The following is a 14,122-nucleotide window of genomic DNA, read 5'->3' as shown; positions in this document are numbered from 1 at the left end:
TTGGGCATGTCTTGTCGTGCCCGCTTTGGTGAGTTGGTGGCAGCTCGCCTTCATCCTTTCATCGTCGTCGCTCAACACCTCGAAATTAGGCAAAAACATCATCGCCCATCGTGGATGATGGTGGTTGAAGCACCCCAAACCAGCGCAGATGCATGTGCAAGGCCGGCGTGGTGCTGCCGGGCAGCCTGCACACGACTCAAATCCAACCACAAACGAGAAAAATAAAACCCTACCATTTCGTGTGTCGGGCGCGATGTTGATGTGAGAAAAATAAACTATTATGACGATTATTCACCACCATATTGAGAATCATCAACATCATGTCGCTGTTGGGAAGCCTGAAGGTGAGCGAGTTGTTTGTGCTGGTGGTGGCTGCTCCCCCGACCTGCCTGCCTGCCTGCCTGCTCTCCAAACGTGATGATGCATCACGGTACGCACGCTGACGCGCTTTGCACTTGCTTCACACGCTATTGCTATCGCTTTGCTTTGCTCAGTCGTCAGTGCAGGTCGCCGGCAAGGGCGGCCGCTGCAGCGTTAGCGGCGTCGTCGCCACCGTGTTTGGTGCCACTGGCTTCATGGGTCGTTATGTGGTCAACCGCCTCGGTGAGTTAGTTGTGTCTGTGTGTGTGTGTGTGTGTCTGTGTGAGTCGTATGTGTGCGTGTGAGTCTGTGTGTGTGTGTGTGTGTGTGTTTGTGAGTCATGTGTGTGTGTTTGTTTGTGTGTGTGTTTGTGTGTTTGTTTGTTGTCCCCTACTTTCCCACTGTGTGTGTTCCGTTTGAGCTCTGCAACGCCAAGGTGATGAGACTCCCACTCATCCTTCCCTCTCTGGTGTCACAACCACCATACCTCTCTTGCAGGCAAGGTTGGCTCTCAAGTTGTGGTTCCCTTCCGCGGCGACGAGCACGACTACCGGCACTTGAGGGTTGCAGGAGATCTCGGCCAGATTCACTTCCTGGTGCGTTGTGCGTGCGTGCGTGTGTGTGTGTGTGTGTGTGTGGTATCGCCTGGGAAGATGACGTTCGTGCGCTCGTTCTTCGTGTCCACGTCTCTACGTATCCACTGACCCGTGGCGGAGCTCCGCATGCGATCATCGCGACAAACTCGCGGCGAACACTCGCAGCGAGCAACGAACCAAGCCAGTCTCACGCGCCCGCCCCATGCATGCCTTGGCTGCCTTGTTTGTTGCCACAAAACAGCCGTTCCAGCTGCTTGACAAGGACACAGTGAGGCGTGCCGTCGAGCACTCAAACGTGGTCATCAACCTCATTGGCCAGGACACTGACTCTCGGTACAGAAGCTTGCTTCGTGGCTGCGCGTGTGTCTGTGTGAGTGTGTATCAGTGTCTGTGTGCCGGTGTCTGAGTGTCTGTGTGCCTGTGCTTGTGCCTGTGCCTGTGCCTGTACGCGTGCGCGTGCGTGCATTATCATGCCCAGTTGCTTTTGTTCACATGAAACACCACCATGCACATGTTGCTTGACGACAGCCACTTCTCACTGGAGGACGTGCACGTGACTGGTGCGCTGAACATTGCCGAGGCGGCAAAGGAGGCCGGCGTTGAGCGCCTGATCCACATGTCTGCCCTCGGCGCCGACAAGACGTCCAACTCGCGCTTCCTGCAGTCCAAGGCCCTTGGCGAGGAGGCTGTGGCCAGCGTGTTCCCGAGCGCCACCATCATCCGCCCCAGCCACATCTTCGGATACGAGGACCGCTTCCTCAACCGTTTTGCAGGTGAGCGCATGTACATGTGTTGTATGTCTGTCAATCTGCATGCCCGTATGTTTGTTTGGATGCTATCTGTTTGTCTGCCTGTCTTCCTGCCTGTCGTCTGCCTGTCTTGTCTGTGTGACGACCACCACTTCGCTGTCGCCAATCTCATCATTGCATGCATGTGCTCCTCCAGGTCTGCGCGTCCTGCCTTGCGGTCAGCCGCTGTTTGATGGCGGCAAGGCCAAGAAGAGCCCTGTCTACGTGAGTTGCCAATCCCTGCATGGACTTGTTCCCTTCTTGCTTTCGCTGATCAGCCCTTGCTGTTTTTCATCCCCAAACCACCCTCGCACTCCCATTTCGTCTCTGGCCCACACACTCTCCCTTTACGCCATCATGACCGTGCCTCTCCCCCCGCTCCACACTGCAACCACATTGCCCCTCCCTTCCTCACCAAATGACCCCTTCTATGATCAACCCCTCTCCCTCCACGCGACCGTGGTGGTTAGAGCCTGGACGTTGCTGACGGCATTGCTGCTGCTGTCGGCGATCCCATTGCCGAGGGCAGCGTCTTCGAGTTTGTCGGGTGCGTCACTCCAGCACTTGATACGCACCGTCCCATGTGATGGCCGTGGGCGCTGCGCTGTGTTCCTTCAATCGCTTTCACTCGCATTGTGATGGTGGCGGTGATACTGCTGCTGTTCTCTCATGCTCGCCCTCACTCACCTCGTCACCTCTCCGCTTTGCTCGTGTTGCCTGTTGGTTGATGTTCCCTTCGCTGTCCCCCGCCCCCCGCCCAACTCAATTGCTTTTCAGCCCCCGCGAGTACACGATGAAGGAGATTGTGACCTTCATCAACCAGATCACCCGCAAGCCAAACAAGACCATCCACGTCCCCTCCATGCTCGCTCTGTACGTCACGCTGGGGGTGCGGGGGCGACTCGCTGTGGTTGTTGTGTCGTGTTGTGTTGTATTGTGTTGTGTTGTGCTGTGCTGTTGTGCGGTCTCAATCTCTCTCTCTCTCTCTCTCTCTCTCTCTCTCTCTCTCTCTCTCTCTCTCTCTCTCTCTCTCTCTCTCTCTCTCTCTCTCTCTCTCTCTCTCTCTCTCTCTCTCTCTCTCTCTCTCTCTCTCTCTCTCTCTCTCTCTCTCTCTCTGTGTGTGTGTGTATCTTGCGTAAGCTTCTTGCGATGGTCTCATCACCCATCTTTCTCCCACCGTTCACTGTTGCCATGTGTTCGCATGTGTATCGTAACATGTGCAGGCCGCTGACGCGCTTCAGCGACAAGCTGCCAGTTGACCCCATCATCAGCACAGAGGACATTCTCAGGGTATGTGGGCGCACGCTGCTAATTCTGTTTGGTGGTTGTGGTGGTTGTGGTGGTGGTGGTGGTGCGATGCACTTGCGGACGTTTCCACTGTTGCATTGCGTACTTGTGATTGCTGCCGCTATTGCGTCTGCTCACCATCACAACCACCTGTCCCCTCCCCCCCCCCTCAATTACTGTTCATCTGGCAGTACACAAAGGACGACGAGGTGACGGCAGACACGCTGCGGCTGGAGCACATGGATGTGAAGGGCACGGATATGGAGGCGGTTGCGCTTGGCTTCCTCCGCCGCTTTCGCTCGCCAAGCCAGCACGACGAGCTGCTTGACTACCAGCAGTAGCCGCCCCTGCACAGGCTGTGTGTTTGCGGTGGGAATGGTTGTGTGACTGTGATGGAGATGGTGGTCTGAGTCTTGGTCGCAAGGGATCATTTAACAACGGGTGCTGTTGTCGTGCGATGAGCTTGTAGTGTGTGTGTGTGTGTGTGTCATGAACTCATTCATTCAAAGTGTGTGCGTGTGTTGGCGAGGACAAGAAACCGACAGTTGCATCCACAAGACACAAAGCGGCACATGATTGCGTTTGATTTGAGGCTGTGTATTGATTGGTCAACAAGTCTGCTGCAACAGCAGCGGGCGGCTGTGGCAGCACACGAACAAGCAAACACGCACACAAACAAGCGAGCCAGGGCAAGGAAGAGGGAAGCTATCACCAACACGTGCCAACGCACATGTCAGGGGGTTGAATATGGCTTGCCAGTTGATCGAAAAGAGCATAGGACACCAAAGGGGGAGGGGAGGTAATACAGGCGTGAACAGCAACAAGAACAAGGAGGCTGACAGATGGAAAAACACAAGCGTGGGTGTCGTTACACACGTACACACACACACACACACACACACACACACACACACACACACACACACACACACACACACACACAAAAGTACACACAGACGCGTACGCACGCGCACGAGTACATACACATATTGTCCCACACACGCACGCGCGGTGGCCTAGAAGAGCAGAGCAGAGCCCGTGGAGCCGCCAAAGTTTCCAGTGGACGATACGGACTTTTGGGCCTTACGAAGCGACGCAACCCACGAGCGTGCGTCGGCCTCCTCGCGCGCAATGACGTCGAGCGACTTCTTGTCCATGATCAAGGTAAACGCCTCCGGCTGCTCCCGGTGCTCGACAATGGAGGTGATCTTGCCCACGTCGATGGTGGAGATGGGTTTGGACGTGACCGAGGACGAGTACTTGAGCACGCCGTCCTGGAGGTTAAACCACCGCTCCTTCAACCCGCCACGACGCGACAGCGTCTTGCGAGGCTCCAGAACTCGCAGCCATCCAGACCGCTCCAGCCGCACGTCCTCGCCGTGGCCCACGGAGTCCAACACATCGCCTGAGGAGGTGGCAGACTCTGCCTGCGCCTCGCCGTTGCTTGTTGTTGTGGTCGCCTCTGAGGGGGTGGGCGTCTCGCTCACTGCCTGTGCGCCTTCGCCAGGTGCTGCATCCGCCTGCCGCGCAACCGACTCAGATGCGCCCGTCTCTGGCTCTGGCATCTGTTCTGCTTCCGCCCCGAAATCCCCAAACCCGTGGTCTTCCTCCTCGTCAAACCCAAAGCCCTCAAACTCCTCGTCTGCCATGCTTGCGCGTACTTGCACCACCACCAAAGTGCACAGTTGAGCTGCGTTGAGCTGCGTTGAGCTGAGTTGAGCTGAGCTGCGTTGAGCTAATGATAGCGCAACAAGCTAAAGCAAGCAAAACGACACAATCTTATTTGATGTGATGGATCTGTACACGCCGTCAAGCAACACACGCACACACGCACACACGTCGATGCACACAGCAAGCAAAACAAAGAGCTGTTGTGGTTGGTGGTTGGTTGTCGTGAAAGGAGAGAGGGAGAAACAAAAACAAAGGCAATGTTGAAGAAAAGTAATGGACAATTTCTACAAAGTTTCCGGACAGTGGCAGCGATACGGACAACAAGCAACAACGTGCGCGCTCAAGTGCTGGTCGTGGTGCTGAGGTGGTTGATAGAGTTTGGGGTTGTGGTGGACAGTGGTAGACAACAGGAGTGGGAGTGTGAGTGTGTGACCGAAAGAGAGACAGAGGGAGGGAGCTCACGCTTGTTTTTGTGGGTCTTGCTTGCTTGCAGGATTCCTTCCCACCATGCTAGGTGCGTGGAAGCGGATGGTGGAGAACAGAGTGTACCATGCACTGGCGTCTCGGTACTCCACGGCACTGTTGCTGGCGGTGCTCTATCTTGCCATCCTGGCTGTCTTCCACGCAGGTCAGCAAGCGGTACAATTGACAGACGGCCCTCCATGTGCCGCATGGCCTTGCCTTGCTACGCCCGCATGCTCGCTTGCCCCCGAGCTTGTGGCGGTCTTGCGTTTGTTGCTTGCTTGCTGCGCTGACCCGCTTTGTCCTTCCTGTGCTTGTGCTGACCTGCTCTTGCTCGCTGCGCACTACCGTTTGCGCTGCCATCTGCGCACTGGCATTTGTGCTGCCACCAATACGCTGCCTCGTCACAGGAGAGCACTCGCTGATATGGAGCCGGAATGCATACACGAGCAAGTGAGCTGAGCTGATGCCTGCACCACCTGGCATGTCTCTGCTGTGCCCACATGCATGCACGTTGAAACTGGGCTTTAGCACTGGCAGCTGTTACTGACGTCACTTGCACATCCTCCCTTCCCCCGCAGGTTTGGTTTGTTTGCTGATAACATCGTGGGTAATAACTTCCAAGACAACGTGTGTTCACCACTGCCCATCGACGTCGTGTACACATGGGTGAACGGCTCCGACCCAAAGGTAAGGGGATTAAGGAGCCGTGAGCTCGAGGGCAAACGTGCGCGTTCTACGGTGTGCTTCCAGCTGGGTGCTTTGTTGGTGGATGACAGATGAGCGCGTCATGCAGGTGCTGTGTCGATACCGCTCATCACACGCTCATCAATGCTCTCACCCGCCACTGCCAGCTCATTGCAAACTTGGATAGCCTACGCAGCCGGCTGAAAGAAGAAGGTGCCGCCAACGAGACAGGGCCAGCGCAGCAAGTTGACAACACAACGGAGATCGACTCGGTGAGATTATTGGCAGTCATGATGGCGTGCACTTGTACAACAGCAACAGTGTCGTAGTAGCCACGCCTTGCTATCCTCTTCTGCCTTTTCCATCTATCTCACAAAACAGAGACTGTGCTCTGTCGCTCTCTCAAAAACCGTTAGCACCACAACTTGGGGGAGAACGAGGAGGTGCCACCTGCACCTCCACCACCACCACCACCACCAGTTACGGAGCTGCGTGTTGTCGATGTTCTGTCGCTTGTCGTCTCCAACTTGCACACGACCGCTCTGCCCATCGGCACGCGCGAAAACGAGGTGGCGGCAGCTGTTGACGCCCAATGCGGGAATGTTTCCTCCGTACATCTTGACCCCCTTGAGGTGAGTTGAAGATGATACAAGCACACGGCAGCGGGTGAGCCGGTGGCGACGATGCGGGTCTGTGTTTGGCGTACGTGTAAGGCCGTATGTGTGCAGCTGTGTTTGTCCGTGTTATTGTCGCTGCTGCCTCCCCATTTTCACTCACGCACACACCACACACACACACACACACACAACGCACACACAACACACAACACATAACAACACACACAAACGCGCGTACACTCATGCACACACATACACACAACGCGCGTACACACAACACACACACACGTACTGTGCCAGGTTGCTGGCATTGTGACGTTTGCGAGCGCGGGAGCAGCGAGGCGGTGTCGCCATCAGCACGTCCTACTTCGAGGTCATTCACCACAGGTGGACTCTTTCTATGCTCCCGATGAGGACCTTGTGGACCTTCCTGAACCAACAGAGCTGTCCTTCGGGCCCGTGTACTTGATTGGAAACACAACGTTTGAAGGACTGCAGCCCGCACCGCTTCGCTTCGGCGTGCAACCACGACAACAGCATGGCAATGGTGATGGTGGTGGTGAAGGTGATGTGCCGGAGAGCACCGTCGGTGACAACAGCACGAGTGCAGGTGTCAATGCAACGATGAGTGTGCCATCACATTTTGACGGCGATATCTCCCCTCGTCAGCACGACGACAGCGGACACCACACGTACAACGTTTCGTTTGGACTGGCTGCCTATCGCACTGTGATGGTACCTGATGCTCCACCAACAATGACGCGGGCACAGTTGACGTCACTCATGCAGCGGTTTGGCGCCGTCGAGTCCGTAGAGGTGTGCGTGTATGTGTATGTGTGTGTGTGCGTGTGCATATGTGTGTGTGTGTGTGTGTTGTGTTGTGTGCAGTGTGTTTGTTGTGTTGTGTTGTGTGCTGTGTTGTGTGTGTGTGTGTGTTTGTTGTGTTGTGTTGTGTGCTGTGTACACGTAGCGACTGCCCAATTTCACATCCCACCACCACCACCGCGGCCATCACCGACAACAGCTGAAAGGAAAGCGTGGCCTCTCCCCACGCATTGCGCTCGTCCGCTTTGCACTGCGCTGGTCAGCCGTCGATGCGCTCGCAGCAGCAGCAGCCCCCATCATCCGCCGTCATGCCCATGGTGGTGATGGTGGCGATGATGGCGATGATGGTGGCGACGGTGATGTGTGGGTGTGGATGGATGATGTGGAGCAAGGCTTGGAGGCAGCGTTGGATGGCAGAAATGAAGGCCTGGCGCATGATATTGGAAGTGAAACGAGTGAACAGGATGTGAGCAATGGTGTTGGCAGCCACGCAGGCATGGCCGCTGCTGATGTTGACGAACGCAACACGACAGCTCTTCACCACGAACACATGTTGTACATCGTTCCCGTCTCCCACGTCGGCTTCGTTCCTGGTAAGGCTAGCTCAATTGGCTGTGGCTTGCGGGTTGATTTGTTTGTTTGATGGATTGTTTTGGATTGTATTTTGGTGAGGTTGATTGGCTGGCTGGTTTGTGTGTTTGTTTGTGCGGCTGCAGCTTGACGTGCTCATCAATCCCATGTGCGTGTGTGCGCAGGTCTCTCCTTTGAGGCGGTGCGGCGGCTGCAGCGTGGTGAGAGCGCTGGTGATGATGAGGACGCGGATGGTGGCGATACCACAGCCGTCGACGACTCCATGACTGCAAGCAGGTGCGATGTGACAAGATGGAGAACGCTGAGCCCAGTTGATGTCACGGCTACCTCAGGCTGCTTGTGTGGCTGGGTCTGGTCGTTTGTGGAAGGAAGTGGTGGTTGTGTCAGCTCACCCCCAAGCATTCACGTCATCATGGCTACGACACTGCCGCAGGTTCAAGGACAACTCTGAATTGCTGTATTCGCTTCGATCCATCGAGATGCACGCGCCCTGGGTCCGGTGAGTCAGGACGACTGTTGTTGATGATGCTGTTGATGATGACGACTACGAGGAGGATGGAGCAATGGTGTTACCTTGCATGATGAGAATGCTGCTCAGACATATGTGCGTGCAGTTTTATCCCTCTTTCCACTTGAAACTGGCACGAACCACCACGCCATCACAATCCCCAACACCGCTTCCCTCCCCCTTCTCTCCATCCCCGCCATCACGGCAGCAACGTGTACATTGTGACGAATGGCCAAATTCCGTCGTGGCTCAACCTCGACCACCCGCGCCTCCGCATTGGTCCGCTGTCACGACACACACACACACACACACACACACACACACACACACACACACACACACACACACACACACACACACACACACACACGCACGCATACACACATACACACATACACACACTTTATAGAGAGGCTTTTGTTTGTTTGGTGTGTGTTTGTGTGTGTGTGTGTGTGTGTTTGTTGCTGTGTGTTGCTGTATTTGTGCGTTGTCCATTTCGTGCTGTACTTGTGCGAACAGCCCCTGCTTGTGTTGCGTCCATTTACCGGGCAGCACATCCCACACCATCATGCTGCCGCCGCCAACACTGCAGTGACGCACGAGGATATATTCGCCAACACGTCACATCTCCCCACGTTCTCTTCCCCGGCAATCGAGGCACACATCCACAGAATTCCAGGTGCGCGTGTGTGTGTGTGTGTATGTGTGTGTGTGTGTGTGTGTGTGTGTGTGTTCGTGATTGTATATGCGTGCGCTTGTTGCGTTGAACTTCTGTGCTTGGTTGTATGCGTCCGTGCTGCTTCCACCATGCAACCCACCTTCTAACCCTCACACCGTGTTTGACTGTCTATCCCCATTTCGCTTCTCAGGTCTCTCTGATCGTTTCCTGTATCTCAACGACGACGTGATGTTTGGCCTCGATGTCTGGCCAGAGGACTTCTACTCGCACGCCCGCGGCCAGAAGGTGCTGCTGCTATCTGCGCGCGCGTGCGTGCGTGTCTGTTTGTGTGTGTGTGTGTGTGTGTGTGTGTGTGTGTGTGTGTGTGTGCCGTGGGTGCATTTCCTTTATCGCGTCTTTGCTTCCTCTCATCGCGGCAGCTGTTTCCTTTGTCCCGCGCGTCAGGTTGTTCTGGCGTGGCCAGTTCCCAACTGTGCAGAGGGATGCCCCTCAAACTGGATCAGTATGTTTCCCGCCCCGTGCTCTCTAGCGTGTGTGTCTGTTTGTGTCTGTGTGTGTGTGTGTCTGTGTGTCTGTGTGCTCTGGGTGTGCATCTCACACTTTGTCGTTGTGCGACTCTGTTCAGACGACAACTACTGTGACGCGGCGTGCAACGTTCCCGAGTGCGATTTTGACGGGGAGGATTGCAAAGGACGCGTGAGTGACACAGATTGACAACTGCCTGCGTTCACACTTTGCACCATCACCTGCAACATATGCTGCTTCCCACACACACACACACACACACACACACACACACACACACACACACACACACACACACACACACACACACATACACACACACATACACACACAAACTCCCTCAATCGCGGCAGGAGGGGGAGCCAGCGCCGCCTGCGGGGATGGGGTACACGGCCTCACACGTCGCTCCATCTTGTGCTGTCGGTTGCGCTGACCACTGGCTCGGCGACAGATACTGCGATTCGGTAAGGAGGGAGGTGGCATGCTCGCCTGCTGGGGGTGTTTCTGTCCCGTGTTGTCCCGGGTGTGGCTGTGCATGTGTGTATTGGTGCAATCCTGATTGTCACAACCCATTAACACACTGTTCCTTCATGCATGTGTGTGTGTGTGTGTCTCGTGTCTTGGTGTCAGGCATGCAATGTGCCCGAGTGTGGATACGATGCAGGCGACTGTGGCATGGAGATGGTGAGGGCTGATCCCCAACCGCCCAGTGGTGGTCGTGACCTCAGGAGGCATGAGGCAGGACACCCGTTGCTGCGTTGAGTAATTCGATGCATGATCATGTACGCACCACATGCACGCAACGCTCGCTCACACGCGTGCACGTCCCTCGCTGGTCAGATTTGGGAACTTGTGCCGGAGCTGCCATGGCCCATCAACGCGACGTCTCTCAACCAATCCGTCATCATCGTCGATGTGAGTCAACGTGTGTGTGTGTGTGTGTGAATCCATGTGTGCGTGTGTGTGTGTGTGTGAATCCATGTGTGCGTGTGTGTGAATACATGTGTGTATGTGTGTGTTATCACATGTGCACACGTATGCGTATGTGGACACGTATGCAAACATGGGCAAACGTGTTGTGAGCGGTTGACCGGCCTCCACATGGCGGCCGCATGTGTGCCCCTTGTTTCTCACGCATCACCATTACGAATACCGTCACGACCAACAAGGGGGAGCGACCGCGTGCTGTGTACGCGCAACTCGCACCGCATTTTATCAACAGCACCGTGACCGGTGGTGATTTCACCAACACCAACGCAATCGCAGCCGTCGTCATCAACAAGCTCGCAAATGTGTGTGTGTGTGTGTGTGTGTGTGTGTGTGTGTGTGTATGTGTGTGTGTGTGTGTGTGTGTGTGTGTGTGTGTGTGTGTGTGTGTGTGTGTGTGTGTGTGTGTGTGTGTGTGTACGCGAAAGGATAGTGCGTGTCATATTTGACAATCGTATTCGTCTCTGCTGGTCCACTACACACATGCTCACTCCACTGTTCCTCTTTCACATCTCTCTCTCTCCCCCCCTTTTCGGCCACATAAGGTTCTGCTCGTTGTGATTCGACCAAACGTTGATCCAACGACTACGACGGTGACGCTTGAGAGCACAGGCGCCGACGGACACAATGCACCGCCCGTGCACCTCACCATCGCCGTGGCAACAGTAGCACCACCAGCGCCACATGAGATGGAGCAAGGAGATGTTGAACAGGCTGCTGATGGTGGTGCTGACAGCAAGGAGAGCACAGGTGCAGGCATCAGGTATATGCACGCACACACACACATATATGGTCAAGGGACATTGGGAAAGCAACACGAGGAGAGTGCCGTTGTCTAAGACTGACTGCTTGCGTGTGTTGTGTTGACGGCCACGTGATTCGTGCGCTTTGCTTTGTTGTCACAGGGTGAGCACGGGAGACATTGTCAACTATTGGGACGTGCAGAATGGCACGCACACAAACGCGACGACACGCACTCCAACGACCACCACAACCACAACGACCACCACCACGATGGCAAAACGAGCCATGCTGCACCCTCCAGCATGGGAGGATGACAAACAGCTGCCGCCACAGGTATGACCACGCAGTGTGTGTGTGTGTGTGTGTGTGTGTGTGTGCATGTGTGTGTGTGTGCATGTGTGATTGTACATATTGCTGTTGTTGTTGCTCACCTCATCTCATCGACTCCTCTCCCTCCCCCCCCCCCCCAAATTGCGTTCCGCTTCAGATCTCGACTGCGCTGCACCGCCTCGATGAGGAATTGGCAAGCGGTGATTTGACACAAAAGGTGAACACGACATCCGTGCTCGCCGACTTGCTGCACCCTGCCTGCTGCACCCTGCCTGCTGCTTCTTCGACCAATATGCCCGGTACCGATGTGTTTGTGTTCTTCCTCCCCCCCCCCCCCCCCCGTGTCAAGTGCTTGCGTGCAACTTCTCATGCATATGCGCGCTGTGCATCACTCGCATCAGGGATACAACAAGTACAAGTACCACCTGCTGCAGGCAGCCCTGAACCGCACGAGCATCGACGACTTGCTCAATCGAGCAGACGTCGACTTTAGATTCCTCTTCACAACAACAACAACAACAACAACAACAACAACAACAACAACAACAACAACAACAACAACAACAACAACAACGACAACAACAACAACAACAACAACAACAACGCCACCTCCTGCTGCTGTTGGGCTGGAGGCTGTGGCAGAAGGAGCCGAGCAAGAGAGCGAAGATGAGGATGGTGGTGGGGATGATGATGAGCGCGACCGGGGCGGCAGACGGCACCTGCTGGGGGTGCTGAACATGCTGGCCAAGAACCCAACAGCACGGGATGAAGGCGAAGGCGGTGACAGCGGTGACAGCGACGCATCCGACCGTCAACACGACCGCAGCCGGAAGCTGCTGTTGTCATCTGTATCGACATCGTCAGGTCGTGCAGAGGACGGTGACACCTCGTCAGCAGCGCGCGAGATGGGCAGCGCGTGGATGTGGCATACTGGCTTCCGCTTCGCGTCCTCCGTCGTGTCATCCTCATCATCCCAACACCACCACCACCACCACCAACACCACCACCACCACCACCACCACCACCACCAGCAGCAGCAGCAGCACAGGCGCCGACCGCAGCCGTTACGCTTCAGCGGTCAACGCAATCGATCCAGGAGTGCTGACAACGATGACCATGGCAAGGGTGTTGTTTATGGTGCTAGTGCCAGTGCTGGTGACGGGGATGTGGTGTATGGGCTTGGACAGGTGACTGTTGAGCGAAATGGGATGGCGGTGCCCGTCGAAGACGCGCGTGCAGCGGACGATGTGGCGCTCCGGAAACAGAAGGAGGTGAGACACTATTAGGTCCTGGTCGCGGTGCTGTTGGTGGAGTTGGGAGAAGGAGGGAAGGGTGGGATGCTTGTGGTGTTTGGAAGCAGTTGTGATGTGTGTATGTGTACAGCGTTTGTTGCTGTGTGCTAACTGAACGGTGTGTTTGCTCCTGCCAGGTGCGGTTGCCAGAGGACATGCAGCGATCAATTGACGAGTGGGAACTGAGGACAGGACAGCGCTGGCCCGCAGACCCTGTTCAGCAGCAAGACCTCAGAGACAAGGTGTGTGGGGGGGGGGTGCGTGTGTGTGTGTGTGTGTTGCGCTGCGAAGATAGCAACACCGGCAGTGTGTGTGTGTGTGTGTGTGTGTGTGTGTGTGTGTGTGTGTGTGTGTGTGTGTGTGTGTGTGTGTGCGTGCGTGTGTCAGCATCTGCGTTACTGTGCGCGCGTGCCCTCAGTAGTTTCGAATATTGATGTACGTGTTTTTCTTCGTGTGCCAACAACAGCTGCTCGTCCAGTCCGCTATCTTTCCCTGGGAGAAACAGCACGCACACGAACAACAACAGACGCACCAAGCACACGCACACGAGCAGCAGCAGACACACCAAGCACGAAGAACACAGCAGCAACATCACCAACAACAGCAGCAGCAGCACCAATCGCAAGAGGATGAGGATGAAGCTGATGACACACGCACGTGGCACACGCGCCGACTCAAAGACACATTTGCAGACTCGCTCAAGTATGTGAACAAGCTGTACAACCACAAGTTTGGGTACACGACACGAAAAGTGATTGCCCACATGCCCCACTTTCTCGACAAACGCATTGTCGAGGACATGCAGGTGAGATCCATGTGTGGGGGGGGGATTGTGTGATTTCTTACCTGAGTGTCTGTCTGTCTGTCTGTCGGAGTGTGTGCTTGTATTTGTTTTGTGTGATTGAGTGATTTTGTGGCTGTGTGATTCTGTGCTTGTGTGGTTGTACGCGTGAGATGTTTACACTTGCGGTTGCATGTTTGCACTTGAATTTTGGATGTTTGGTTCTGGGCTTGCGGTGTGGCTTGCCTCTCCCTCCCTCCCTCGCTCACACCTGCGAAACGCCATGGCACACATGCGACTGATGCAGGCGGCGTTCCCTGCAGAGTGGGCGGCACATCGTCGCACAGCTGCGCTCGCCAACGGATATGCAGTTTGCATTCTCGTACTACTGG

At 55.4% G+C, this 14,122-nt stretch overlaps 4 protein-coding genes across 4 annotated transcripts in view; 2 read left to right on the top strand and 2 right to left on the bottom strand.

Annotated features, from left to right (window-relative positions):
• PTSG_12555 (uncharacterized protein) overlaps window positions 1-236 on the bottom strand; it is a gene marked incomplete at both ends in the record, with an annotated part of 3,005 nt that extends 2,769 nt beyond the window's left edge. The window contains one exon of the mRNA XM_004992572.1: window positions 234-236. Coding sequence (XP_004992629.1) covers window positions 234-236 — 3 coding nt within the window. The remainder of the gene's footprint in view (window positions 1-233) is intronic.
• Window positions 237-297: 61 nt separating this feature from the next.
• PTSG_07208 (uncharacterized protein) lies at window positions 298-3,630 on the top strand. Its single transcript, XM_004992571.1, has 10 exons — window positions 298-344; window positions 495-603; window positions 859-956; window positions 1,198-1,289; window positions 1,485-1,729; window positions 1,902-1,969; window positions 2,215-2,291; window positions 2,522-2,617; window positions 2,968-3,034; window positions 3,223-3,630. The coding sequence occupies exons 1-10, from the start codon at window positions 321-323 to the stop codon at window positions 3,370-3,372; spliced, it is 1,026 nt and encodes a 341-aa protein (XP_004992628.1). The 5' UTR covers window positions 298-320; the 3' UTR covers window positions 3,373-3,630.
• Window positions 3,608-4,960, bottom strand: PTSG_07207 (uncharacterized protein). The gene has a single exon (XM_004992570.1). It carries the CDS (start codon window positions 4,678-4,680, stop codon window positions 4,048-4,050), a length of 633 nt encoding a protein of 210 aa, XP_004992627.1. The 5' UTR covers window positions 4,681-4,960; the 3' UTR covers window positions 3,608-4,047.
• Window positions 4,961-4,993: 33 nt separating this feature from the next.
• The window catches only part of PTSG_12554 (uncharacterized protein), an 11,449-nt gene continuing 2,320 nt past the window's right edge, over window positions 4,994-14,122 (top strand). The window contains exons 1-26 of the mRNA XM_004992569.1: window positions 4,994-5,034; window positions 5,196-5,330; window positions 5,575-5,617; window positions 5,746-5,854; window positions 6,019-6,123; window positions 6,268-6,483; window positions 6,769-7,284; window positions 7,493-7,886; window positions 8,049-8,160; window positions 8,318-8,383; window positions 8,601-8,671; window positions 8,985-9,071; window positions 9,262-9,356; window positions 9,516-9,573; window positions 9,697-9,767; window positions 9,950-10,060; window positions 10,227-10,280; window positions 10,437-10,511; window positions 10,766-10,888; window positions 11,129-11,346; window positions 11,489-11,660; window positions 11,815-11,874; window positions 12,059-12,928; window positions 13,087-13,191; window positions 13,416-13,754; window positions 14,038-14,100. Of these exons, the coding sequence (XP_004992626.1) occupies window positions 5,210-5,330; window positions 5,575-5,617; window positions 5,746-5,854; window positions 6,019-6,123; window positions 6,268-6,483; window positions 6,769-7,284; window positions 7,493-7,886; window positions 8,049-8,160; window positions 8,318-8,383; window positions 8,601-8,671; window positions 8,985-9,071; window positions 9,262-9,356; window positions 9,516-9,573; window positions 9,697-9,767; window positions 9,950-10,060; window positions 10,227-10,280; window positions 10,437-10,511; window positions 10,766-10,888; window positions 11,129-11,346; window positions 11,489-11,660; window positions 11,815-11,874; window positions 12,059-12,928; window positions 13,087-13,191; window positions 13,416-13,754; window positions 14,038-14,100 (4,254 nt within the window). The 5' untranslated portion in view covers window positions 4,994-5,034; window positions 5,196-5,209. The remainder of the gene's footprint in view (window positions 5,035-5,195; window positions 5,331-5,574; window positions 5,618-5,745; window positions 5,855-6,018; window positions 6,124-6,267; window positions 6,484-6,768; window positions 7,285-7,492; window positions 7,887-8,048; window positions 8,161-8,317; window positions 8,384-8,600; window positions 8,672-8,984; window positions 9,072-9,261; window positions 9,357-9,515; window positions 9,574-9,696; window positions 9,768-9,949; window positions 10,061-10,226; window positions 10,281-10,436; window positions 10,512-10,765; window positions 10,889-11,128; window positions 11,347-11,488; window positions 11,661-11,814; window positions 11,875-12,058; window positions 12,929-13,086; window positions 13,192-13,415; window positions 13,755-14,037; window positions 14,101-14,122) is intronic.

This window comes from Salpingoeca rosetta (assembly GCF_000188695.1).
Source record: "Salpingoeca rosetta unplaced genomic scaffold supercont1.16, whole genome shotgun sequence".
NCBI classification, from domain to species: Eukaryota; class Choanoflagellata; order Craspedida; family Salpingoecidae; genus Salpingoeca; species Salpingoeca rosetta.
This window is presented reverse-complemented; position numbering and strand designations above follow the sequence as displayed.